The sequence below is a fragment of the Phalangium opilio genome, unplaced genomic scaffold (genome assembly GCF_054372755.1).
Source record: "Phalangium opilio isolate 3A_F unplaced genomic scaffold, DU_Popi_V2 ptg000082l_1, whole genome shotgun sequence".
NCBI lineage: Eukaryota > Metazoa > Arthropoda > Arachnida > Opiliones > Phalangiidae > Phalangium > Phalangium opilio.
Window position 1 is genome coordinate 9,120,134 of NW_028324189.1, and position 25,542 is coordinate 9,145,675.

Here is a 25,542-nt window from a genome sequence, read left to right on the forward strand (position 1 = left end):
TTAGGCCTAAAAAAATGCACGAAGCTCTTAAGGTTTTGGTGAAAACACCGTTGTATATTAAGCATGGAATATCTGTAAGAGTCGATATATTGGATCCAATTCCAGAAGAACTTGAATTTATTGTTGACGAAAATGACCGTCAGTTAAATCAGGATGATATATTAAGAGAAAACCCAGTAGGGTCAGTGAATTTAGCGAACGAAAATGATAGCGATGATATGTGGAATGAAGTCAATGAAGCTAGCGAAGTTAATTTATTACCAGTTGGGAATCAAGACACGTTGTTAGTGTCATTGTCCGATTTCCTTCCCACTAACACCATGCATGTTAAGTTTGCTCCTGGTGAAGGTCAAACGCCAATGTCTTTGCTCTATGACGAGGACGCTGAGGAATTGTCATTCCCCAGTATTTATGTCGGTCAGAAGAGAAACCTTAAGGTTAAAGGTAGGTTTGGGGATATTGCCAAGTGGGAGCTTCGTAATGTTGATCGACGTTGTGCCAAGAATGTCTCAAAATTGTTTTACGCTTTTGTTAAGTTGGAAACAATGAAAGTAAGTGAATCTATACAAGTGTGTATGAGAAAAACCAAGAGAAAAGATGGCTCTAATTACACTGCTGGGTTTTTATCGTCTGCTGGTGCACTCGATTCAATTGTTAAGCAGGATGATGGTTTTAGAGTATTAGAAAATTTGCAGTCCTCGCCTTCATATTGGCAGCATAGGCAGAAAGAGTTAATGGCTATGATTAGGCAGCTTGGTACGGCTACCTTTTTTATAACGTTTTCAGCTGCGGAAGGCAAATGGCCTGAGCTTTTGAACATACTGAGAGTGACCTCAGGTCAAGAACGCTTAGCGGATAATGAAATTAGAAATTTAAGTTTTTCGGAAAAGGCCAAGTTGATTCAGAATGATCCTGTTACTTGTGCTAGATATTTTGACCACCGTTTTCGGGCTCTGCTTAAAGCTTTGCAAAAACTAGGTCCCCTTGGTGTTATTGAAGATTATTACTTTAGAGTTGAAATACAGCAAAGAGGGTCTCCCCATCAACATGGGTTGATATGGATTAAAGATGCGCCTAAGCTCAAAGATGATTTGTCGAATGTTAAAGAGGTAGAGGACTTTATTGATAAAGTTATTTCTTGCGCTGGTAAATTGAACGATGGTAATGGGGATTTGTTAACGTCTTTGCAAATGCACAAACACACGACAACGTGTAAGAAAAAGGTAAATAACAGTTCAGTTTGTCGTTTTGGAATTCCATTTCCTCCCATGCCTAGAACTATTGTTTATGATCCGAGTTTAAGAGAACCCGGTACTCTTGACGAAGAACTGAAATGTAAGAGGAATTCCAAAAAATTGAATGAACTTTTGCAATCGAAAGAAAAGGAATTTTGGGTAGATAGTTTCGAGGAGTTGTTGGCAAAGTTGCGAATGAGTGAAGAGGAATATATTAAGGCAGTTACGTATGACATAAAAAAGAAAGTTGTTTTATTGAAAAGACACCCTAAAGATACTAGGGTTAATCCGTACAACCCGTGCACTTTGCGCCTTTGGCAAGCGAATATGGACATTCAGTTTGTACTTGATCCTTACGCTCTGGTTATGTATATTGTGTCTTATATTGGAAAATCTCAGCGTGGCATGTCAATGCTTTTGCGTGAAGCTGCTAAACGAGCACAGTCAGATAAATGTACGGTAAAGCAAAAGTTGAAAGTGATAGCAAATCAGTTTTTGAATGCGCACGAGGTAAGCGCGCAAGAAGCGGCATATAGTGTTTTACAAATTCCAGTCTCTAGATGTAGTCGAGCCTGTATTTACGTTAATACAAATTTGCCCGAAAATCGAGTCCATATTCTCAAAAGCAAAAGTGAGCTTGAACAGTTGTCAGAAGATAGTATGGACGTTTTCGCTTCTGGAATGTTGGACCATTATGTTCAAAGGCCAGATGATTTAGAGGCAGTAACGTTAGCTCAATTTGCGACGTGGTACGAGTTTTCCAAAAGTCGTAGAGTTGCGAAAACCCAAAGTCATATTGATGACAATGAAAACCTTGAAGTTGAATGTGGTAAATGGTTGAAACTGAAAAATGATTCAGGTTTTATTAGAAAACGTGGCCATTCTAAAATTATGCGGTATCGGAGATTCAATTTAGTGAAAGAACCCGAACAGTATTATCGTGAGCAAATAATGTTGTTCTCGCCTTGGCGCGATGAGAGTAGGGACATTTTGACAAAGGATCTGAAATCAGAGTATGAACTTAAACTTGAGATTATAAAGGAATGTAGAAAGGAATTTCATAACGAAATTGACGAAGCGGCCATTGAACAGGCTGTCCGAGATTTCGAAAGTGAAGCTATTGAAGCTGATCTTACTAATATTCAGCCTGAATTGGAACATCGAAATGAATTAGATAGATCTTTAATTGTTGAAGATTCTGAATTTCTAATAAATACGGTTCAGGAGTCTATAGGAAATATTACCCGTGATATTCTTGATGGTAATGCGGAAAGAACTATTGCTCCGTCAGTGACGTTAGTCAATGATTCTGAGTACAATGTACTTGTTAGAATGCTGAATGTGAAACAGAAAGAAATATTTTATGAAGTTCTGCATCATTTAAAATGCAAGGAATCGCCTTTACGGCTATTTGTTACCGGTGGCGCTGGTGTTGGAAAAAGCGTTTTGATAAGTGCCATATTTGAAGCTGTTACTAGATTTTACAATAAGCAGCCAGGGTCTAATCCCTCGGAAGTTAAAGTTTTGCGATGCGCACCTACGGGCAAGGCTGCCTTTAATATAGGTGGCGCTACTTTGCATAGTACCTTTTGTCTACCGGTTAGTCAATTTGCCGGGAATATTTCCAGGCTAGAAAGTGAAACTCTTCACAATTGTAGATTGATGTATGGTCAAGTGAAATTGGTAATTATTGACGAAATATCAATGGTTGGAGCCAAGGTTTTTAACCGAGTTAACGCGAGATTGCAAGAGATAATGGGTTGTCCAGATTATTTCGGTGGTGTATCTGTACTGTTAGTTGGAGATTTTAACCAACTTAGACCAGTGCGCGATCATTTCGCTTTTCAAGGTCAAAGTGATACTGACAATCCCTATGCGGCGTTAATTGGTAACCCAATATGGGAAGAATTCCAGTTTGCAGAGCTTGAAGAAATTATGAGGCAAAAAGATGACAAAAGGTTTGCGGAAGCTTTGAACAGAATGGCTGTGGGAAGTATGAATCAGGATGATATTAACTTTTTTGTAAGTTTAGAAGTGAATAGAGAGCGTGTACCGCCAAAAGAAGCGATACATCTTTTCCCTACTAACGTTGAAGTGAACCAGTTTAACGAAGAGATGCTTTTAAACATGAATACGGAAAAGTCTATTTCCGTTTCAGTAGATGTTGTAAATGGTGATCTTACTAGAGAAGTTAGAAATAACATTCTTTCTCAAGTCCAAACGTTGGCAACGTCTGATACGTATGGTCTGCCTAAAGAATTAACGCTCGCTTGTGGCGCCAGATACATGATGACTAACAATGTTGATACGTCTGACGGACTTACAAATGGGGCAACAGGTTGGTTAAGAAAAATAGAGTACTGCACAAATAGGCTCGGTGAACAAATTCCGTTTAGGGTTTGGATTGAGTTTGCTGATGCTAATGTTGGAAAGTTGTTGAGACAAAAGAGTCATGGGTTATACGAGCAGAATAACTTTAACAGGATTTGGACTCCTGTCGAGAAAGTTACTAAGGCATTTAGTAGAAAATGGAGGCAAAATAATGTTTCGGTCTCTAGGAAACAGTTTCCTTTGGTCATTTCTGAGGCTATTACAATACACAAGAGTCAAGGAGATACGTATTCGTCTGTAGTAGTGCATTGTAATCAAAGAAAGAAATTAGAGAGAGCTCATTTATACGTTGCTTGTAGTAGAGCGAGAAACGCCTCTGGTTTGTATATTGAGGGTAAATTTCAAGTTCCAAATGCGCCTAAAAACAATCAAGTTGGATTGGAACTTAAAAGATTACGAGATACGAAGAGTATTGCGTTACCGTTCTTGAACGAACCGGTTTATATTTATGTTCACAATGTGCAGTCCTTAAACGCACATTTGGAAGATATTTTAGCAGACACCGTAATAAGAAATGCCCAGTTATTATGCTTTGTTGAAACGTGGAAGAAAGAAAATGATGAGTTTCATGTGCCATCCTTTAGGGAAGTGGGTGGTATTTATCTGCCAAGAACGGCACGTAGAATTGCATTTGGTTCTTCCATTCATTTAAAAGATACACCAGAAAATGTAGTTAACGATTTGAATAATAGGGTTTTACGAACCGATAGACCTTTCAGAAATTCGCATGTGGAACGTTGCTGGTTGGATGTTTCCATTGAAAATGAACCGATGACTGTTGTTTTGTTGTACAAATCGCCTGGAGCGAGTTTGAGATCAGTTTTTGAGGATTTTAATCCTTTATTCGATATTAGATATGATGCCTCTATTCCGACAGTTGTTGTGGGAGATTTTAACATAAATTTTTTAAAAAGTAAAACGGCACTGAAGATGTTCTTTGATTCCTTTGATATGACACTTATGCCTGGCCTTGAAGATAAAGTATCAACAGACTATCATTGCCAGTTAGATTTAGCGTTCGGAAACAAACTATTCCGAGACAGATTCGAGGCCTGTTACAGAGAAACTTACTACTCTTATCATAAAGGAATATGTTTTGTTAAAAAGGAATAGGGGTGTCTGTTGTCCTAGCTGTAATAGCGTTGTTAATTAATAGTTGATGGAATTCCTAGCATTGTTACCTCGTCTCAAGAGAAAATACTCAACAGATTATCATTGCTAATTATATTTATGCTTTGAAAACAGAGCTTTATAGACCGATACGAAGCCTTTTATAGAGAAAACTATTATTCTTATCACAAAGAAATGTGTTTTGTCGAAAAAAAAAAAGAAGTTAAAGGTGGCAAATCTTGGTGTCTAAAGATATATTTATCAAGCGACTATTCATAGTAAAACCAGTAGTAGATAAAAGTGGGTGGAGAGGGTGGCTGTATCTACTTGGCTTACCCGGGAGGGTCTTAGCCTGTAATTAATTAATTCGAGCGGTGGCGGTAAGGTAAGATGAAGCGTCATACCCTTCTATCTCTTAGTCCGCCTACAAGAGCGCGACCAAAGGGGGATACATAGTCTACTCCCCTCTCTACCGCCACTACTCTATTACACGTCATGCCTGTATAAAAATACGTACATGGCTTGCAAAAACGCCCTTTGACTCTGGGGTTCCATAAGCTAACTTGCTTAATGGCTTGCAAAAACGCCCTTTAACTCTGGGGTTCCATAAGCTAACTTGCTTAATGGCTTGCAAAAACGCCCTTTAACTCTGGGGTTCCATTAGCCTACTTGCTAAATGGCTTGCAAAAACGCCCTTTAACTCTGGGGTTCCATTAGCCTACTTGCTAAATGGCTTGCAAAAACGCCCTTTAACTCTGGGGTTCCATTAGCCTACTTGCTAAATGGCTTGCAAAAACGCCCTTTAACTCTGGGGTTCCATTAGCCTACTTGCTAAATGGCTTGCAAAAACGCCCTTTAACTCTGGGGCTCCATTAGCCTACTTGCTAAATGGCTTGCAAAAACGCCCTTTAACTCTGGGGTTCCATTAGCCAACTTGCTAAATGGCTTGCAAAAATGCCCTTTAACTCTGGGGTTCCAATAGCCAACTTGCTAAATGGCTTGCAAAAACGCCCTTTAACTCTGGGGTTCCATTAGCCAACTTGCTAAATGGCTTGCAAAAACGCCCTTTAACTCTGGGGTTCCATTAGCCAACTTGCTAAATGGCTTGCAAAAACGCCCTTTAACTCTGGGGTTCCATTAGCCAACTTGCTAAATGGCTTGCAAAAACGCCCTTTAACTCTGGGGTTCCATTAGCCAACTTGCTAAATGGCTTGCAAAAACGCCCTTTAACTCTAGGGTTCCATTAGCCAACTTGCTAAATGGCTTGCAAAAACGCCCTTTAACTCTGGGGTTCCATTAGCCAACTTGCTAATTCAAACAAGGACGATCCTTGATTCAAATTGCAATATTCCTGTGTGGAATAAGGAATTCTGTGTGAATTCAAACAAGGACGATCCTTGATTCAAATTGCAATATTCCCGTGTGGAATAAGGAATTCTGTGTGAATTCAAACAAGGACGATCCTTGATTCAAATTGCAATATTCCCGTGTGGAATAAGGAATTCTGTGTGAATTCAAACAAGGACGATCCTTGATTCAAATTGCAATATTCCTGTGTTAAATAAGGAATTCTGTGTGAATTCAAACAAGGACGATCCTTGATTCAAATTGCAATATTCCTGTGTGGAATAAGGAATTCTGTGTGAATTCAAACAAGGACGATCCTTGATTCAAATTGCAATATTCCTGTGTGGAATAAGGAATTCTGTGTGAATTCAAACAAGGACGATCCTTGATTCAAATTGCAATATTCCTGTGTTAAATAAGGAATTCTGTGTGAATTCAAACAAGGACGATCCTTGATTCAAATTGCAATATTCCTGTGTTAAATAAGGAATTCTGTGTGAATTCAAACAAGGACGATCCTTGATTCAAATTGCAATATTCCTGTGTTAAATAAGGAATTCTGTGTGAATTCAAACAAGGACGATCCTTGATTCAAATTGCAATATTCCTGTGTGGAATAAGGAATTATATGCTATTCAATTGTTTTCAGGTCTCATTTGGTTTCATGGCGCTACCTACTGGGAGTTCTGTATCAATGAACGTTGTTGTTGTCCATCAAGTTCTGTTGTCTAGATGTATGTTAATGTCAGGAATTTGAACTAATTGAGGATTTCTAGGCGACTGATAGTGGATTCAAAATTGATAAATTGCGTTTAATTGAAAATAATTTACTGCTTTAGTCGATGTGCGACCAAAATTACGTTCACAACCATTTCCCAAACGATCCCGTTTAGTAAGTCTTGGTCAAAAACCGAGCTTCGGGCAAAGTCACTGGATATATGGTATAAAGTGACGTTCACAGCCATTTCCCAAACGATCCCGTTTAGTAAGTCTTGGCCAAAAACCGAGCTTCGGGCAAAGTCACTGGATGTATGGTATAAAGTGACGTTCACAGCCATTTCCCAAACGATCCCGTTTAGTAAGTCTTGGCCAAAAACCGAGCTTCGGGCAAAGTCACTGGATGTATGGTATAAAGTGACGTTCATAGCCATTTCCCAAACGATCCCGTTTAGTAAGTCTTGGCCAAAAACCGAGCTTCGGGCAAAGTCACTGGATGTATGGTATAAAGTGACGTTCACAGCCATTTCCCAAACCATCCCGTTTAGTAAGTCTTGGCCAAAAACCGAGCTTCGGGCAAAGTCACTGGATGTATGGTATAAAGTGACGTTCACAGCCATTTCCCAAACGATCCCGTTTAGTAAGTCTTGGCCAAAAACCGAGCTTCGGGCAAAGTCACTGGATGTATGGTATAAAGTGACGTTCACAGCCACTTATTTCCCAAAAGATTGTGAGAGAGGAAATTATCTAAACGTAGTATAACATTGGTGCGAGTGTAAATCTAAATGGCATTTTGTCTTCAGGAATGTGTGCCAATTCTGGGATATTTGCATGATAGATCCACTATTGCAGTAAATTACTTGTGACGTCCTTTTACGATATGAAAGTATCTTTATTCAGTTAATATTGGGTTGGAAATCCCTATTTGTTTTAAGTACCAACATTCATTCCTCTAGAGAACAGAACTTATCAGGAAGCAACAATTATCACCAGGGCTTCATTATTGGCTTCTTTAACATCTGAAGCCATGATATTAAATTTTGTTGTTGAATGTATGTTTTTGTTGTTGAATGTATGACTTTGTTACTAAATTATTGATGTTGCGCAATTAATGCCATTGTTACTAAATTATTGATGTTGCGCAATTAATGCCATTGTTACTAAATTATTGATGTTGCACAATTAATGCCATTGTTACTAAATTATTGATGTTGCGCAATTAATGCCATTGTTACTAAATTATTGATGTTGCGCAATTAATGCCATTGTTACTAAATTATTGATGTTGCGCAATTAATGCCATTGTTACTAAATTATTGATGTTGCGCAATTAATGCCATTGTTACTAAATTATTGTTGTTGCACAATTAATGAGTTTGTAGTATAATTGATAAGTTCGTTGTACTTGGTTCAGTTTAAATGGTTACGAAAAGAAAATATTAATATAAATAAATATAAATTGAAATATAAACTCATTGTCTTTCTATTGAGCTTTAAATGGTGGTACGAGTGGAATATTACAGCTTAATTTTGTGTGTCGGAAACTTGGTTATATAATCTTCTCGACACGGAGAGGTAATATTTTGGTTTTCCCAACTTGTTTTTCTTTGCCATTATTGCGTGATCCGTCAATGTTTGATTTCAAGAATACATACAGATAGTTGGAATCATTGTGTAGCGAGACATTTTCACTCAACGTATCTAGGCGGATTTTGTTTGAAGATCTAGATTAATCTTCGCGAATAATCTATCTCGCTGCGCCTTGGTGCTTGCGCCGTGGTTGCTAATACCAACCAATGAAATCACAGTTAGAAAGACGTCAGAATTATCAGGCCTGATGGATAGTACTCAATTAAGCCCGGCCCATAAATCCCGCGTATTAATTAACATGTTACACAATGATTCCAATAAGCTGTATGTATTCCAGGTACTTTATATAAATAATAACCTCCTTTACTAATGTAAATAGTTCGCTTTTCTTATAGCATAATATCTATCCGCTTTTATTGTCGGTAAATTCATTGTTCTTTTATTGGAGGTTTCTAGAAATAATCGATACTCGGTTTTTGTCTAACTTTAGTTCAATAGCTTCCGCCGTTAGACAATGCCAATCTAATCCAAAATAGGATCAAATGGGTTGGGCATATCTTTTTCTATTTTTACCACTTTTACGATAACAGAGCAAATTAAATGGCTTCTGACATTGAACAATATGTGTTCGAATATCGGTGATATTCCACTTCAAGTTCATGAATAATTATTCTAATTATTAGGCTTAGTTATTAAATTAAATAATAAAATTAATCCTCGAAAATACCTGTATATTTGTGATATCCACTCAATCACTAATAGATCACTGTGTCTTCAGAACCTCGTGACCTACGATTCTGAAAATAATTTTCTTGGGAAGTTGATTTAAAGTACTATTTGCTTTGTAAGAAAGTTTCTTTAATCCTCCACCATCTTGGAAAATAAGTTAGATAATTTACTAGAACTTCCTGAGGCCGTAATACTTTTGACTATATGTTTTTATTACCTTCACTTTAAACTAACAAAATCTTTTATAAATTTCAATTATACAATGACTTCAACGATTCATTTAGTCATCATATTTCTCTTTCATAATATCTCCGAAATTTTATATTTATCTTTGTCAAATTTTTATTTGCTTTTTAATAATTGCATTTAAAATCCAACCCCCCAGGAGTTATTTTTACAGAGACGGTATCTTTATTTGTTATTAGCTTTAACAAATAAACATTTATAAAAGTAAATACAGCTACTGGCATTGCTACCTTAAATAAACAAAAAGAGGAAAGAATAAGCCTTTGAAGTTACTTATAATTGCATTTTCGTGATTTATTATTTCGGGGCTAGAGTTAATTACAGTACTAATTAGATTTAGATCTGTTCTAAAATTGTTGATATTGGAATGAGTTACCAAGTGCTATTCTTTGTTGATATCATATTACGAGATCTGAAATGTTCTTTGAAACTTTCTAATTTTCTGTTAGTTTGTTACTGTTTGAAGTAAGGCACTGCTGGAAATATATTGACACGAATCAATTAGAATCATTAAGAACTCTTTTCAAAATATCTTTTTATGAGCAATATGATCTGATAATATCAATAATTCCCTTTCATCGCAGACAACATAAACTGAACCTTTACTTTTGTGTTTTATCCTGTTTTTGTTAAGCCAATTGAGCGAGATCAAAGTTGTTTTATCGATTGTTGAGTGTGGTGCGCTTCGAGCCTGACTTGGAGAAACTCGGAGAGTGTGTGTGTGAGAGAGAGGAGAGACACCGGAGAGAAATCCTCGTACCTAAAGATGAGAAAGAATTTTACATTCAACGGGGATCGCGGGATGACGTTGGAACACTCTTCTCTCTACACCTCATCCAAGAGGAGCTCGAGTTTCATCATTGGGATACACTTATTCCTGTTCTTCTTGAACGGTGGCGCGCGGGGTCAAGGTTCAGAGTCACCGGAGAAAAACGTGCCTTACCACGCGAGAATTGTCGGGATCTTTGTTAAAAACCGCGCTTTGAGTTATAGTTTCGAGTACGTGGCTCCCGCTATTCGTTTGGCGACTGAAAAAGTCCGAAGTACTTATCCCAACATTAATTTTGAATTGGCTTTGAGAGAAGGGACCAATTCTTGCGAAACAACCAACGCTGCGGCCTTAGCGGCTGAGGAATACTACTTGAGGTCTTTACATTCATTTCATTTCATTTCAATCGTGTTAAATTAGATTAGAACTTAAAGAATGAGCCCTCAGTTTCAAATTCAATAGCTTAATTAATTGTCCTCCTAATTATATTAGCGAATTAATGAAATCTGTCTGTTAGTAACGCTCTGAACCCCTAACTTTGTGTACCTCGTCTTAAGTACCTCCTAAATCTCTTAGAAACATAACAGCCTTCGTGGGACCAGGTTGTAGTCGCTCCTTGGACCAAGTAGCCCGTATGGCCTCTCATTGGAATATCCCAGTCTACACCGCCAGCGGTGTTGATGACTCATTTACCGATAAGTCCATCTTCAAGACCTTGACGCGTTTGTCATTTTCCATGGACAGAGTTAGCGATTTTTTCAGAACAATTTTCGAAGAGTTCAAGTGGAGACACATTACCCTTCTGGTGGACGAAGGCGATCCTCAAAACCGGTTAACTGGTAGCAGTCTCGAACGCACTTTTATAAAGGATAGAAGTTACGAGTATTTCATCGAAACCCTAACCTTTATGGATACTGATAAACATCCGGCCAATTTGACGGCAGTTTTGCGACGCGCTAGTCTCAGATCCAGGGGTAAATGAAATATTTTTCCGTGTAACCTCTGACCTTGTTGATAGTTACATACCTGAGAGGGAATGTGTACAAGTAAAGATACGTCGTAGTAGTAGGGAATAAAGGGAACTAGCTCTCGAAAGGGATTATGGGCTGAACTGTTGCATTCTGGGAATAAGTGTCCTCAGTTTTGGTTTTATCGCGTTCCTGCAACGGTCGTCCGGCTCGTAAATCTTTTTGCTTTGTTTGCATTTTTGTACCATCGCATCATTTCAACGTGAATTTATTCAGTGTTGTTATGAATAGTGAGTAGGTGCTTTTGTTTATTAAATCCTTTAATGGATTCATACCAAATTCCAATACTCTCTTCCCATTTTTATTAAAATCCTCCTTTAGCCTCGGGATAATAGCGAGAAACTCTCAAAGTTTCTTTTAGTTTTGAGCTCAAAAAGGCCAATTTTTGTAACAGCATGCATGCCTTTTGTGTGTATTTTTTATTACCATTTTTCTATCGATTTTACTTGGTAGTTAGCGATAAAATGGGGCCATTTTATTCGAACCTGCTGTACGCATTCATGCTAAATCGAAATTCGATATCTTATAAAATTCAAAGGAAAGCAATACGAATCCATTTTAATTAGTCCGTGGGTTTAACTGTCTTCCATATTTGATTACGTTTACGTTACCACGTGACAGCAGTACAAGAAAATCTACTCAAATTTATTAAGTTATGTCTAAAAACCTTGAGGCTATCAAATCTGTCCATTTTCATTTGACCGACCCCCATCTGAAAACGAGAGGAATTTTCAATACCCATTGGTTGCTGGTACATCTAAATCAAAATATCATCCCCTAAAAATAGCTTGTATCTGTCTGCCAAAATCAATTAGGTGCATTACTAAATATCTAAATTCAATTTGGATAAATTCCTAAATATAGCTATAGTAAATATGGTCTGAGAGCTAAATGAATGTTTAATTAACAAGGGAATAGGTTTAGCTTTGAGTTAGTTAATGTTTAAACCATCTTTACTTGTTTACCGAAATTATTAAGGCGCTTCAAGTGATACTAGCATCTAAAACCTTAATCCTAGGACTGTATTCAGGATTAAAAAAATCTTAAAAAGTAAATTTGTATGAAAATAGAATTTAATTTCGAAAAACAAAGTTTGTAGTTCAAACCTCACATTATAGTTTTCGATTTTCGGATAAAGGCTCGTGATAGGTTGGTTTTCAAGAGACCGGATATGACCAAGAAGCGATATCTAGTTTACTAGGGAGAAGGTGTAAGATGCCTAAGTATTCGCGCGCCATAGTCCCAGCCCCCCTTTCAAAACACAAGGGGGGACGTAAAAGGAGGCCGGGCTATTTCACCTCTCCTCAGCCGGAAAATACGTAATTTTCGTCATTCGCGTCGCGCTGACGGGAGTTTTCAAGAACCAATGAGATGCTGGTTGTAATATAGAGGCGGGATTAACTGCGGACCTACGTTTGGACTGGAGATAAAGCTAGAAATGTGGCGAATTTATACCTTCTCCCTAGTAAACTAGATATCGCTTCTTGGTTCTATATTGTAGCTATGACGTAGTAGTTTGGGAATAGAGCAAAAAAAGTGACCTCGTGCAAATTAAACAGGGTTTCAGGCCCCACCATCCCTTTAAGAAGGAAGGAGGAAACGCTGTTAATTGGTGGGGGAACCTCTCATTCTATTTCAGTAATCGTTATTTTGGCGTCCGGGGAAATGCTGCAGAGAATCTTGCTTCGAGGTTACGAATTAGGAATGGATGACGGAGAATATGCCTTCTTAAACATTGAAATGATTCGTAGCAAAAAATCGAACGCTCATCTCGTTTGGAGAGAGACAGGCGGATTGCTCTTTTACAATCAGGTATAGATTTCCGCCTTAATTATATAGGTGAATACGGCCGCGAATTAGTGAACCGAAGTGCAACCAGAAGATTATAGAGAGGGATATAGGAAGGGAGGACTAATGAGGAGGAGAGAAGAAAAAAAAACACACACTTTGTAAGAACGTGGCGAGTTTTCTCGGCGTTCTCGGAACAGGTTAAGAACCGTTCCATAGCATAACACGCACCTGGTGACTCCCTCTAAGTCGCGGTTGAGTTGCGCAGTAGAGATCTTAGCAACATCACATTTTCTATGCAATTGCTTCTCCTTCTCATTGGTTCTCCATTGTGTTTGTTGAAGCATGTTGACGTCAGTAAAGAGAAATGATTCAATTTCCTTCTATATCTATAAATGTCATCGCTGCGCAATAATAATTCCCTGTGTCAGCTTTATCATTTCCAGGTCCAACATATATTTATAGTTAACTTGCAAGTTTGCAACCAGGGATTTTGCGGTTTTATAAGTTTTAGAACTGCAGAATCAATTCAAATTTAGGAATTGTGACATTAGGATAGAGTTGAATAATTAATCCGATTGAATTTAGGTTTAGCTAGGAGGTAGTGTCAGAACTGACAAAAGAGACTTATCTATGGATTTTCTCGTTAGAAATCCGATTGGCTTAAGACTTAAGAAAGACATATTGAAATAAATTTAGGCCTAAAGCTGTCTTATGTTCTTATTTTGTCGACCTTAACTAACTTGTCGAGCAAACTTCAAAGGTTCAATTAAAATTATATAAATAGACGTTTAAGCTTAAGCATATAAGGAAGATGAGAAATTTTATCCAATATCCATCGAGAAAATTGATTGCGACTAAATTTACACCCTCTCAGGCTATAATTTAAGCTAACCATATTTAAGAATTATGATCAAAGGAACGCTAAACATTGCGACCCGGTGAAATGAACAAAGACCATTTATTCTAGAAAATAGAGGGTATACAGAACAGACTAGAGAGCAGCCCTATTTTTTTTAGGACATAAAAATGTGTGCCCATAAAAGCAACAAGACACTCCAATCTTAGTGCTTTTTTATCCTCAAGAAAAATTATATAACCCTAACATTTCTAGATCTCGGTACACAGGTAATAATGCTTACATATACTCTAAGGTCCTAAAATCATCCACGTAAATAAATAAATAAAGAGAATTTAACCTTTATTTATTTATTTACCTGATTTTTACGATGTTTATATAGTAAATACAAACACCTTTATACCAGAACCCATATAAAATTTGAGAAAAAGATGGCAACGAAATTTTGCGATTACCGAATAGTTTAACTAATGTTTACCCTAGAAATTCACATTAATTTAATTAATCCATAGGTCTATAATAAAAAAAGAGCTTCAAATGAACCCATATAAGATACGAGAACAGCTGAATAGGTACCTTTAGCTTTCCATGTACTCATAAGTTGAATTGGGTCGTTATAATATTACTAATTTTAGGGAAAAAAATTCGATATCACGGGCTCACGGCATTAGAGCTCAGTTCTATCAAGAAACGATATCTAGTTTACTAGGGAGTAGGTATAAGATGCCTAAGTATTCGCGCGCCATAGTCCCACCAGTCCCCCTTTCAAAATACAAGGGGGACGTAAAAGGAGGCCGGGCTATTTCGCCTCTCCTCAGGCGGAAAATACGTAATTTTCGTCATTGGCATCGCGCTGACGTGAGTTTTCAAGAACCAATGAGATGCTGGTTGTAATTTAGAGGCGGGGATTAACTCCGGGCCTACATTTGGACTGGAGATAAAGCTACAAATGTAACTTCTCCCTAGTAAACTAGATATCGCTTCTTCATTCTTTCTCTGAATGTTCTCAAGTCTTATATGGATTCTTGATACGTATAAAATACTTTTCTTCCAAACAACAACGTCAATAGAAACTTCGTAAAATGTACGAATCCTTGATGGTCGTTTCAATCCGGGTTCCGACTAGTTCACTCTACAATAAATTCGTAAAGGACATGATGAAAGCCACCCGCGGGACAGACTTCCCCATTGAGGAAGATTGGGTATATTGCTTGCATTCTACTTCCCTTGGTAAAACTTTTCCTAAATTTTGACTGGACTTAGGTAACCCCGCTTCTTTCCGCTTACCATGACGCAGTTTTAATATACGCCTGGGCATTAAACAAAACTTTATCTTTAAAATTGGACCCGAGAGACGGCGTTGAACTCGCACGTCGATCTTGGAATACCACGTTTTTGGGAGGTATTCACTTGTAAAATTAAGCCGAAAAATCTTATAATTTTATACAAAGTTTAATTTATTGGAAATTAGCTAAGGGATGATGTAACTTTTAAGAACCTAATTTTATTCTTGATAAGATATCTTATTATTTTTAAAGATACCAGGGATAGATTTAATTTTAGAAGTTTAGGAATGGAGTACAGAGTAATCTGGGCGCGCGTCAAAGTCCTGGACCCCCTTCCACCGGGACGGAGGGGTATGAAAGAAGAGAAGGGTCATAGCGACAGAGGTAAAAAGGAATTACGTATTTTTCGCCGTTCCCGTCAGCAACTTCATCAAATCGTAGATTAAGTGAGCCAATAAGATCATTTAAACTTTTCGTTACGTGTTGGAGGGAGGGGCTCTATACTGGGCTATGAGTCGGACTTAAGTAAATACTTACCGTTCTCCATTCCGACTTCTAAAATTAAATCTATCCCTGAAGATACTTAAGACTTTCTAGGGGTTCCATATATCTCTCCTCCTTTGACCTCTGACGTACGTCTGGTACATTTTGGGGGAAAAAGTCATACGGTACTGTACCTTAAAGGGAAATTAAGAGCTTCCGCCTTAAGGACCTTTTGTTGCTTGGTAACAGCGTGGGAATTTATATAATTATTATTTGGTTCGGATTAATTTGGCAGGCTTAATTTTTTATCGTAATCGAGGAATTTTCTTTGTACTAACCGCTAGTATTAAATTCCGAAGAGGTCACTGGAAATATTTTTATTAACGAAAATGGCGACAGGGAAGCCGATTTTACTCTCAACGATTTTGACCCCACTTTCGATGAAATGAGAGTAAGCTCCTCAAAATTGAACAGCTTCAATATCGATAAAATACCTTCTACAGGATTGGTAATACGATACCTAGCCTTCATAGAGAATTTACCTTCTTCGATCGTAACGACCTCGCGCGTAATTAGCGGGAAATTAAAATCCAGTACAAAATGGCGAGTACACTCATTTTCTTCTAACCTATTTAAGGGAGGCTGCCATCTTGTACGAATTTATTTAGTTTAATAATCTTAATAATAATCTAAGTTTTGTCTACGAAGGGATGGCCACATTAAGCCTCTGTGGGTAGGGCCGGAAATAAGAAGAATTTCTTATGGGGCATGTGTCCAGTGACCCACCCCTTTGACTGGAAAATTATAGGACATTGTCCACTGGAATGTGCAAAAATAATGTCGCATCTTCATAGTCAAGCTATCAAAACTCGGAAAATTTTATTGGTCAAACTGTCCAGTGGCCCCCTTAGTTTTTGAAAAAATTATGGGACCTTTTAAAATTTTATTTGACAATGTCCAGTGTCCCGTGCTTATTTCCGGTCCTGTCTGTGGGTTCCTTTACAATGCATAGAGGGGTGGTGGTTATCCCCTATGCCACAGCTAACCGACAGCGCCCTATACTAACTATTACCGTTAACCTCAGCAAGTTTTGATGGAAACCGGATTAGACCGCAGTGGAAAACTTGCAAAACTTCTGAAAATTAATAATTTAGGCGTGACATAGACTTGTAGATTTGAAGGCTAATATTACAAATCCTGTAGGATGTAGTTTATCGACGGTTCAGCTATAAATCCGGGTGTAATCCTTTTGGGGTTTTAAAGCCCGTAGCAACATATTTTGGAGATCGTCGAATTTACGAGCGAATTGAAGACGTTTCAATTCACTGGCCTGGTCAGAGTAACGAACCGACTTTAGATATCCCATTATGCGGATTTACAGGGGATTCCCCGCGTTGTAAGACCTTCGGTGAGTTAGTTTAGTTTTTTTTCCTTTTTCCCATAACCCAAGTATTGCTTGGATATAAAATTATTTTTAGGCTTAGATTATACCACGAATTTCGTGAGCTGGGCCATTAAAAGCCAATTATTTTTAATGGTTTAGGAGCTTTTCCCGTTACCGTGGTGGTTGCGGTTGCTATCTGTCTTCTTGCCTTGTTAACCTCGCTCTTCGCTTTGATGTTCGTTTACAGGTCTACCCTTCTTCTTTTTATTTATTGCTTTGCTAAGCCTAATGATCTCAAAATGTTTTTATAAGATTTTTGCTTCTCTTTAAGATCATCTTTAAGATACATTTAATAAAGGGTCACGGGGATGTTTTTGAAGAATGGTTGTAGATAAATCAATAGAATCGAGGCAGATTAAAAATGGAATTGAACTAATGCTTTTATACCTTTAAACTCAGGCTCTTTCACGTGCTTAAAGGGAGGGTGAAGTGGAAAATCAACAGATTTTTTATCGATTCTTCTTCTAATTACAAGACCAACCATTCTGCATAGTGAAACATCCAGGAAATACCTCTGAATTAGTTTAAAATTCAAATTAGGTTCATATTTTATGGATAATTTGAAATAAAGACCTCTATCCAATCGCGTAACGCCCTGCCTTCCTGTTAACAAAATTCTCGTGGCACGCTCCATGCCGATTGAAATTTAGAGCGAGATTTGATAAAAGTTTCTCGCGATGTGACAATCGTGGCGCGGGAGATGTAGAGCATGCTACGGAAATTTTGTTAACAGGAAGGCAGGGCGTTATGCGATTGGTCGGAGGTCCTTATTTAAAATTATCCATAAAATCTGAACCTAATTTGAATTTTAAAATCATTCGGAGATATTTCCTGGATGTTCACTATGCAGAATGGTATTATATTTAGTCAGGGATAGATAGACTTTTTTAAGACGGAATAAACAATGTTTGGCCTTTACTTCAGTCCGACTCATAGACGAGTATATAGTCCCTTCCTTCAACACGTAACCAAAAAATTAAATTATCTTATTGGCTCACAAAAACTACGTATTGGTGACGTTGCTGACGGGGAGGGCCAAAAATACGTAATTCCTGTTTACCTCTGTCGCCATGACTACGACCCCTCTTGCGTTGTACCATAGTCCACTCGATCACGCGCGTCACGACGCAAGCTGCTCGCGCTATAGCTATAGAGCGCGGATCGAGTGGGCTATGGTTGTACAGATAAGCGTCTTCACAGGGGTTCAAAATGGAGCTGTCTAAATGCGAGGGTCCGGTAATTATTCAGGAATTGTTTTTAATAGCAATTAAGAAGGTAGTTAGTGAATTTGGTGCCGGTGTTTTGGATTTGGAGTACATCTGTAAAGGTGAAAAGTGTTCGCTAATTCTTTCTTAGGCCAATCATTTCTACTGTCCTCATGATTTTGTAAACGAATTTGATGAAGTTAACCAAGGCTTAGTGAATGGTCAGGAGTTTTGTGAGCTTAGTGTTTGGTTAAAACCTGTTCGTGCTGTAATATCTATGAAGACTTTTACTCAATTCTAACTCACTTTTAATTTTCTTGGGTCTTCCCCGTTTTTTTCAGTTGCAAGCCCTATGTCTTGTGCAACTTCCATTTTTAAACAATGTTATTTCAAAAATTACAATCCGAGCCCATTCCAACTTGGCAGACGAAGGGGCAGACGACGTTTATTTGACCCGGATATACATACAACGCCATAACAAAAATAAGACCCGCCTCTTCTTTCATACCCCTCCGTCACGGGTAAGGGGGTCGTGGACTAGGACGCGCACCCGAATAACCTTGTTACCCATTCCGTCTTAAAAAAGTCTATCTATCCCTGATTTAGTAGAAGAATTGAGAAAAAAATCACTTCATTTTGTGCACTTCACCCTCCCTTTAATAAAATTATTTTACATTTTTAAAACCACGTGGGTTGATGTGCGGCGCATTATTTTATTTCCACTCCATTATCATTCTTCCAAGATGAAATATTTTGTTTTTTGCGATTTTGGAGCTATTTTCCCCTCTAGGGTTTTTGGGTGTTTTTAAAAGTAGTTTCTTGGGCTCAAATACAGGAGGATTAAACTTGAGGCTCAGCTGGCTGATTGTTGGTGGAAAGTTCGTTACGAAGATATTGTTATTCAGGAAAAATACGCCTTCAAATCAGCCGAAAGTTTAGCCGTTGGCGTTAGTGAAGATGGGACTTGGGTCGAAATGAACTCGGTATATTTTAAAATATTAATTTAAAAGAAACAACTCGTTATGAAGCTAGTTTTAAAAAAAATTATTTAAATCCAAGAAAACTTCAATGATGAGTACAGCCGCACAAGATAATAATATAACCGTAAATGGAGTTAAAATTGGGATTTATAAAGTACGTTTTAGTTTTTTGTTTTTTTAAATTGATTTTGAGGTTTCTTGGAAAATGCTTGTTAAATATTAAAATTAAGCTTATTTAATTAGCGACGGTTTAATTATTTATAACGCTACCTTCCCACTACAGCAAGAGCGAAAACCCTCTTCTTGAATTAGGAGCGCTATCTTCATCGTAATCCGATTATAATTTATCAAATTTTCCAAACATTTAATTTAAAATCGTCTTACTCTCATTTTAAACACTTCCATTACTTCAAATTCCAATTCGAGAAGAAACACTCATCGATTTTCCACGAAACTGAGCAATTTTATAATCAAATATTTATTAAAACCATAATCCTGTAATAGTCTCCATAAGTATGGGTTTGTCGAAGAGGCCAATGACTTCTCCTCCTATTCGGAACGTAATAGAGGCATGTTGGGTAGAGATGGAGATCACAGTAGGCTGTGGTATTTGTTTAAGGCAAATCCGCAACATTGGAAGACCCATACTTACGAAGAATATTACTGAATTATGACAAAACTTAATTAAAACTTCAACCTTCAGGGAACGAAAGTAATAATTAAACGACTTAACATATCAAAACCCGTAATCCCTCGAGATGTTCTGATGGAACTTAAACAAGTTAAGGAAAAGAAATCCACTTTTAAATTTTTAATATTAAATTTATTTTTGTGATAAAATTTAAAACTCTCGGATTTAGATGAGAGAAGTTAACCATGAGAATTTGGTCCGCTTTGTGGGTTTATGTACAGACGACCCAAATATCGTAATATTACAGGAGCTCTGCAGCCGAGGAAGTTTGCAGGTTTAAAACGCAAATCCCCATTTTTTTTAATATATTATAGAGACTTTTCAATCAAATGAAATTATATAGGATCTTTTGGCAAAAGAGTCAATGAAAATTGATTGGGATTTCCGATATTCCATGATATCAGATCTAGTCGAGGTATTTAAACTGGTACAAGAAGCTATATTAAAGCCTGAAAACGTTTGATCATAACAAGAAGTGATATCTAGTTTATTAGGGAGAAGGTATAAGATGCCTAAGTATTTGCGCGCCATAGTCCCAGTCCCCCTTTCAAAATACAAGGGGAAGACGTAAAAGGAGGCCGGGCTATTTTGCCTACCCTCAGTCGGAAAATACGTAATTTTCGTCATTCACGTCGCCCTGACGTAATTTTCGTCATTCACGTCGCCCTGACGTAATTTTCGTCATTCGCGTCGCCCTCACGTGAGTTTTCAAGAACCAATGAGATGCTGGTCGTATTTTAGAGGCGGGATTAACTCCAGACCTATGTTTGGACTCGAGTTAAAGATGGAAATGTGGCGAATTTATACCTTCTCCCTAATAAACTAGATATCACTTCTTGATCATAATAAAAAATTTCTTTTAGTCATTCAAAGCTTGCCAATAAACCTTTTTTTTTCTCACGAGAATTTTTCTCTTTTTCTGATTGAATTGAGAATTGGGGAATAGATCCACAAACCAATAAAGAGTAGGCGTAGCGTTCTGTAGATCATCCATTCATATAGGCCTAGGCCTAGTAGGAGATAATACTTTCAAAAATCTTTAAAATAAAAGAAGCTACTATGGATACCAGATCGCAAAGCTTTGCCGGCCTAGAAAAGTTTTATATGGCTTCAATTTTGAGTGAACTATATTTTAACGTTCTCAGGTGTTATATGGGTTCTCGCGTCATGTTTCGGTATTTTCTCAACCTTTAACTTTTGAACCGAAATAACTTAGGGAATGACATACCTGCATAGCAGTTTTATTTCATATCATGGGCGTTTGAAATCCACAAATTGCGTTGTCGATGGGAGATTCGTTGTAAAAATAACTGATTATGGACTTCGAACATTTTTAAATCAAGGAATTCAAGGGGAAAATTACTCTAATCCCCGTAAGTTGGTTAATTAAGCCTAAATGGTTTCCTTAATACCAAAATGCTGGCTTAAAAATATTATAAATTGTAGGAATATTTTTATGGTGTTCACCCGAAGCTTTACGAACCTCGAACCCATTTGCTAATGGTTCCAAAAAAGGGGATGTTTATAGTTTCGCTATCATACTTCAGGAAATTGTTACACGTACGGGTCCCTATGAATCTCTCAACGTTTCTTCGCTTAAAAGAATTCCTCGATCCACGAATCCCCAAAGTATGAAATATAACTACCAGTAAATTTAGAAAAAAATATTCAGTTGACTACTTAATTAGATAGGGGCATAAATTAAGCTTTAATTTGAGCCTAATTAAACCATAATCTTCACATGCATATTTGTGAAATTCAATGACAAGCTGATTTTTAAAAGTGACGTATTGCGGGTAAAACATTTCTACAGGCGCTCATAGGATTAACATTAGGAGTTTTACCCCTGGTAGGACGCTATCCCATATAACAAACATATTTAAAAATTTAATACTTTCGTGATTGAGGTCCGATTTCGACCTCTTTTGGCTCAATTTCAAGCTACTTTAAGCCCTATATAAATCTAAAATTACCATATATGTAAACTTGGACGAAAATATACGAATATTTCAGACATAATTAATCAAGTTAAACTTCACTCCACGACCCCATTCCGTCCAGAATTAAGTCCGGAAGATGGGCCGGGTGAGGTACTAGACCTTATGAGAATTTGTTGGGCGGAAAACCCGGATGATAGGCCTAGTTTCCCCGAAATTAAGAGTGAAACTAAAAGGATTACTAGGTAAAATGCTTGTCCTCATTAGTTTTAATATTACAAGTGGAGAAAATAATATTTCGCGAAAATCCTTTAGGGGTATTTCGAACAAAAATTTATTGGATAGATTACTTCATCGCATGGAGCAATATGCTAATAACTTGGAGTCACTTGTTGAAGAGAAAACTCAATCTTTAATAGAAGAAAAAAAGAAAACCGATGAATTATTATATCAATTATTACCTAAATATATTGCGGAAGAATTAAAAAACGGGCGACATGTCAAACCAGAGTCATTTGAATCTGTCACAGTCTTCTTTAGTGACGTAGTGGGCTTCACCCCATTGGCTGCCGAATCAAATCCAATGCAGGTTGTGGATTTATTAAATGATTTATACTCCTGTTTCGATTCAATTATAGAAAATTATAACGTTTATAAAGTAAGATCTTAAGTAATTTTCCAGATAAATTGAATTATTTTTAACTTCTGGTGGGGTTGGGGGAATCTTATATTTATAAGGTGGAGACGATTGGAGACGCCTATATGGTTGTATCAGGACTTCCGGTTAAAAACGGAAACGAGCATGCCAGAGAAATTGCTGGAATGTCTCTCAGTCTTCTTAAAGCGATGGGGAGTTTTAAAATACGGCATAGAAAAGATAGGAAGTTACAACTTAGAATTGGAATTCATTCCGGTATTGTTCAAGTTTAAAACTTAAGTTGGGTACGAGTTTTAAAATTTAAAGAAAATGCGTCAAAATTCGACAACCTAGCGATCTATAGACCCCTTTACAAAAGGACGTTATGTGGATAACAAAGACCTTAGATAGGGCTTCAACTTCAACAGTCCACCAAAGGCCGATTTTGACCCAAGTTATTTAATTTTAAAGCTCTCACTCTTGTCTATTCGAAAATTATTTATATTTAAAATACATTGTAGGGCCATGCGCCGCAGGTGTTGTTGGCCTTAAGATGCCTAAATATTGCCTTTTTGGAGATACTGTAAACACAGCCTCTAGAATGGGTCTGTATTATACTTAAATCTTAATTAATTTTAATTTATTTAATATGAAATATTAATAAATACATTCAGAATCAAACGGGGAGGCCATGAAAATTCACATCAGTTCCGATACAAAACGTATCTTGGATCTATTTGGAACATTTCAAATCAACCTTCGAGGTGATATCCCCATTAAGGGGAAAGGTGTTATGAGAACCTACTGGTTACTCGGAGAAAAATTAGACAATAACGATGAAATTAAGTCATCGTAATTAAGAGATAACTTTTAATTAATTAAGCAATATCACTGACTGGACCAATTAATAAGGAAGTATTCAAATTATATTAACACGTATAATCAAGAACCGTCCTGTTTTAGCCTATAGATAATATTAATATAGATTTAGATGAAATTAATGGATCGTATTTATTAAATTAGTGAAGCGGGAATAAATAACTGGTCTGAGGTAAACAACTACGTCATCAATAAGATTTTTAAAACTTTCCTTACGTAATGAGAAAATCAGATCCTGAAGTAAAAATTAACTACCTCTTTCATTCCCGCTTCTTTTCAATGTATAAAATCAAAATAAATTCAGTTACAACCAATCAGGACCTTTGATCTAATTTTACTAACCTAAGGCTAATCTATCAGGCACACCTGTTTCGCAAAACATTTTAAAAAGCATCCGAGTTTTTGAAGTATTTTTACAAAGACACGTTTACAAAATCTCCAGGGGAACGAGCGAGTCTTTTTATCCGTAAAAATCTGTATTTTTTAAAAGCCAAATATCGATTTTTAACATTCACCAAGGCGGTTTGTTATTTACCAAGTTCTAGGCCTACCTATGTTTAATTTAATAGAAACTTTTTGAAGTTGAACCAAAAGGCTGGCTATTAATGCGGTCGAAAAAAATAAGTAAATTGGGCACTTGATATAAAAATACTGTAAACAAAGTATTCTATTTTTAGATTCAATTTTGTGGTTGGGAAAGACATGTCGTTAATTTTCTTTTTCCCTCAATTTTCGGAATTTAACCCTTCCCTTGGGACCCTTAACTTATAAGATTAAGTCCGTAAAAACTCTCATAATGAACAAAAGGGGCGCGGAACAAAGTAGAAAATGATTCAATTACATACCTTTGACCCATCAAGAATGTATACCCTAAAAAAATACTCCTTTCACTAAGTAAATTTGCTATGTAGTTTAATGCCTATCCTATCGTCAGCTATTAAGGGTTTTCTCGTGAATTCTCAAATTTTTCCCTCCGAATGTGTTAATATTGATGTTAGGATATATCTTAGCTTCGAGAGCGCCAACACAGTGTTAAGAATTCTTGGTTAAATTAAATAAATTCATGGTAAGGTAGATAAGGAACTTTGGAACATCCCACGAGGAACCAGGAAGCTTCTGTAGAAAATTACTTCCAGATCTACAAAAGGAACGTTACGCTAATGGAAATCGGAAGTACACCTCAACTTTTGCCACGTACTCTTTCTTTCCCCTTAAGTCGGAAGATATCATGAAATCTAGTCTACTGGTGAAGCCGCGATGGGCAAAGACTGTCCTATAAGTTGCCTTGCCATGAAAATGGTAAAGTTCAAGGGGTGTTTAAGCGTTGCCTTAATATTTTTAATTACTTCTAACGTGGCTGAATCATTCAATGAAAGCGATAAGTACGAAGCGCATATTGTTAGTATTTTCGTTACGCAATCCGAGGTACCCGTCAGTTTAGACATCATGAAACCAGCGATGGAATTAGCCCAAATAGACGCTAATTTACAATATCCTAATATTAATTTCGGGTTGACGTTTCGAAACGGATCACACTCGTGTCTGGCTAACACGGCTGGAGTCTTCGCCGCAGAGGAATACTACCTGACTAAGAAAGTAACCGCGTTCGTAGGACCCGCTTGTAGTTTCGCTCTGGATCAAGTCGGGAGAATGGCTTCTTATTGGAACATACCAATCTTCACGGCCGGTGGAATTGACATAGCATTTACAAATAAGAATGTTTATCGATCCCTGACAAGACTGTCGTTTTCCTTGAAGAGGGTTAGTGAGTTTTTCGTGCTTATTCTGAGGGAATTCGATTGGCATCATGTGGCCGTTATCGTGGACGAAACTGACCTGCAGGAACGCCTCATTAGCAAAAGTTTGGGCGAAGCTATGAAGTTAGTCACGGACTACGATTTAACCATCACTTTCAAAAGTTTCGATCGAGCAAGCTCCAGTAAGAGATTGAGGAGGACGTTGGAAGAGTGCAAGGCTCTCGCTAGAGGTGATACTTTGACACAATTTTCTGGAGGTGGTTTTAAGGACAAAATTGGGTCCCTATATATTTAATATTAAATCCTGAGAAGCGGGTTGCCAGTGGGGTTAACTGGAAATGGTATTTTAAAAATGCAATACATTTTTTGTTTTGTGGTGAAACTTTGAATTACACGTAAAACTCCGTTCTCCTAAATTAAATTGCAGAATTAGA

General features: G+C 37.3%; 2 protein-coding genes across 2 annotated transcripts; both read left to right on the forward strand.

The window, feature by feature from the left end:
• Positions 1–9,965: 9,965 nt before the first annotated feature.
• On the forward strand, positions 9,966–23,649 carry LOC149651452 (atrial natriuretic peptide receptor 1-like). The gene is made up of 20 exons (XM_089848377.1): positions 9,966–10,511; positions 10,711–11,108; positions 12,802–12,974; positions 14,880–15,011; positions 15,073–15,211; positions 15,938–16,029; positions 16,842–16,986; positions 17,122–17,209; positions 19,063–19,210; positions 19,287–19,361; positions 19,911–19,988; positions 20,068–20,172; positions 20,242–20,313; positions 21,115–21,271; positions 21,345–21,527; positions 21,912–22,080; positions 22,151–22,493; positions 22,574–22,748; positions 22,994–23,077; positions 23,147–23,649. Exons 1-20 carry the CDS (start codon positions 10,132–10,134, stop codon positions 23,326–23,328), a joined length of 3,318 nt encoding a protein of 1,105 aa, XP_089704503.1. The 5' UTR covers positions 9,966–10,131; the 3' UTR covers positions 23,329–23,649.
• Positions 23,650–24,748: 1,099 nt separating this feature from the next.
• Positions 24,749–25,485, forward strand: LOC149651453 (receptor-type guanylate cyclase gcy-29-like). The gene has a single exon (XM_089847105.1). The coding sequence runs from the start codon at positions 24,798–24,800 to the stop codon at positions 25,401–25,403; it is 606 nt and encodes a 201-aa protein (XP_089703231.1). The 5' UTR covers positions 24,749–24,797; the 3' UTR covers positions 25,404–25,485.
• The last annotated feature ends 57 nt before the right edge of the window (positions 25,486–25,542 follow it).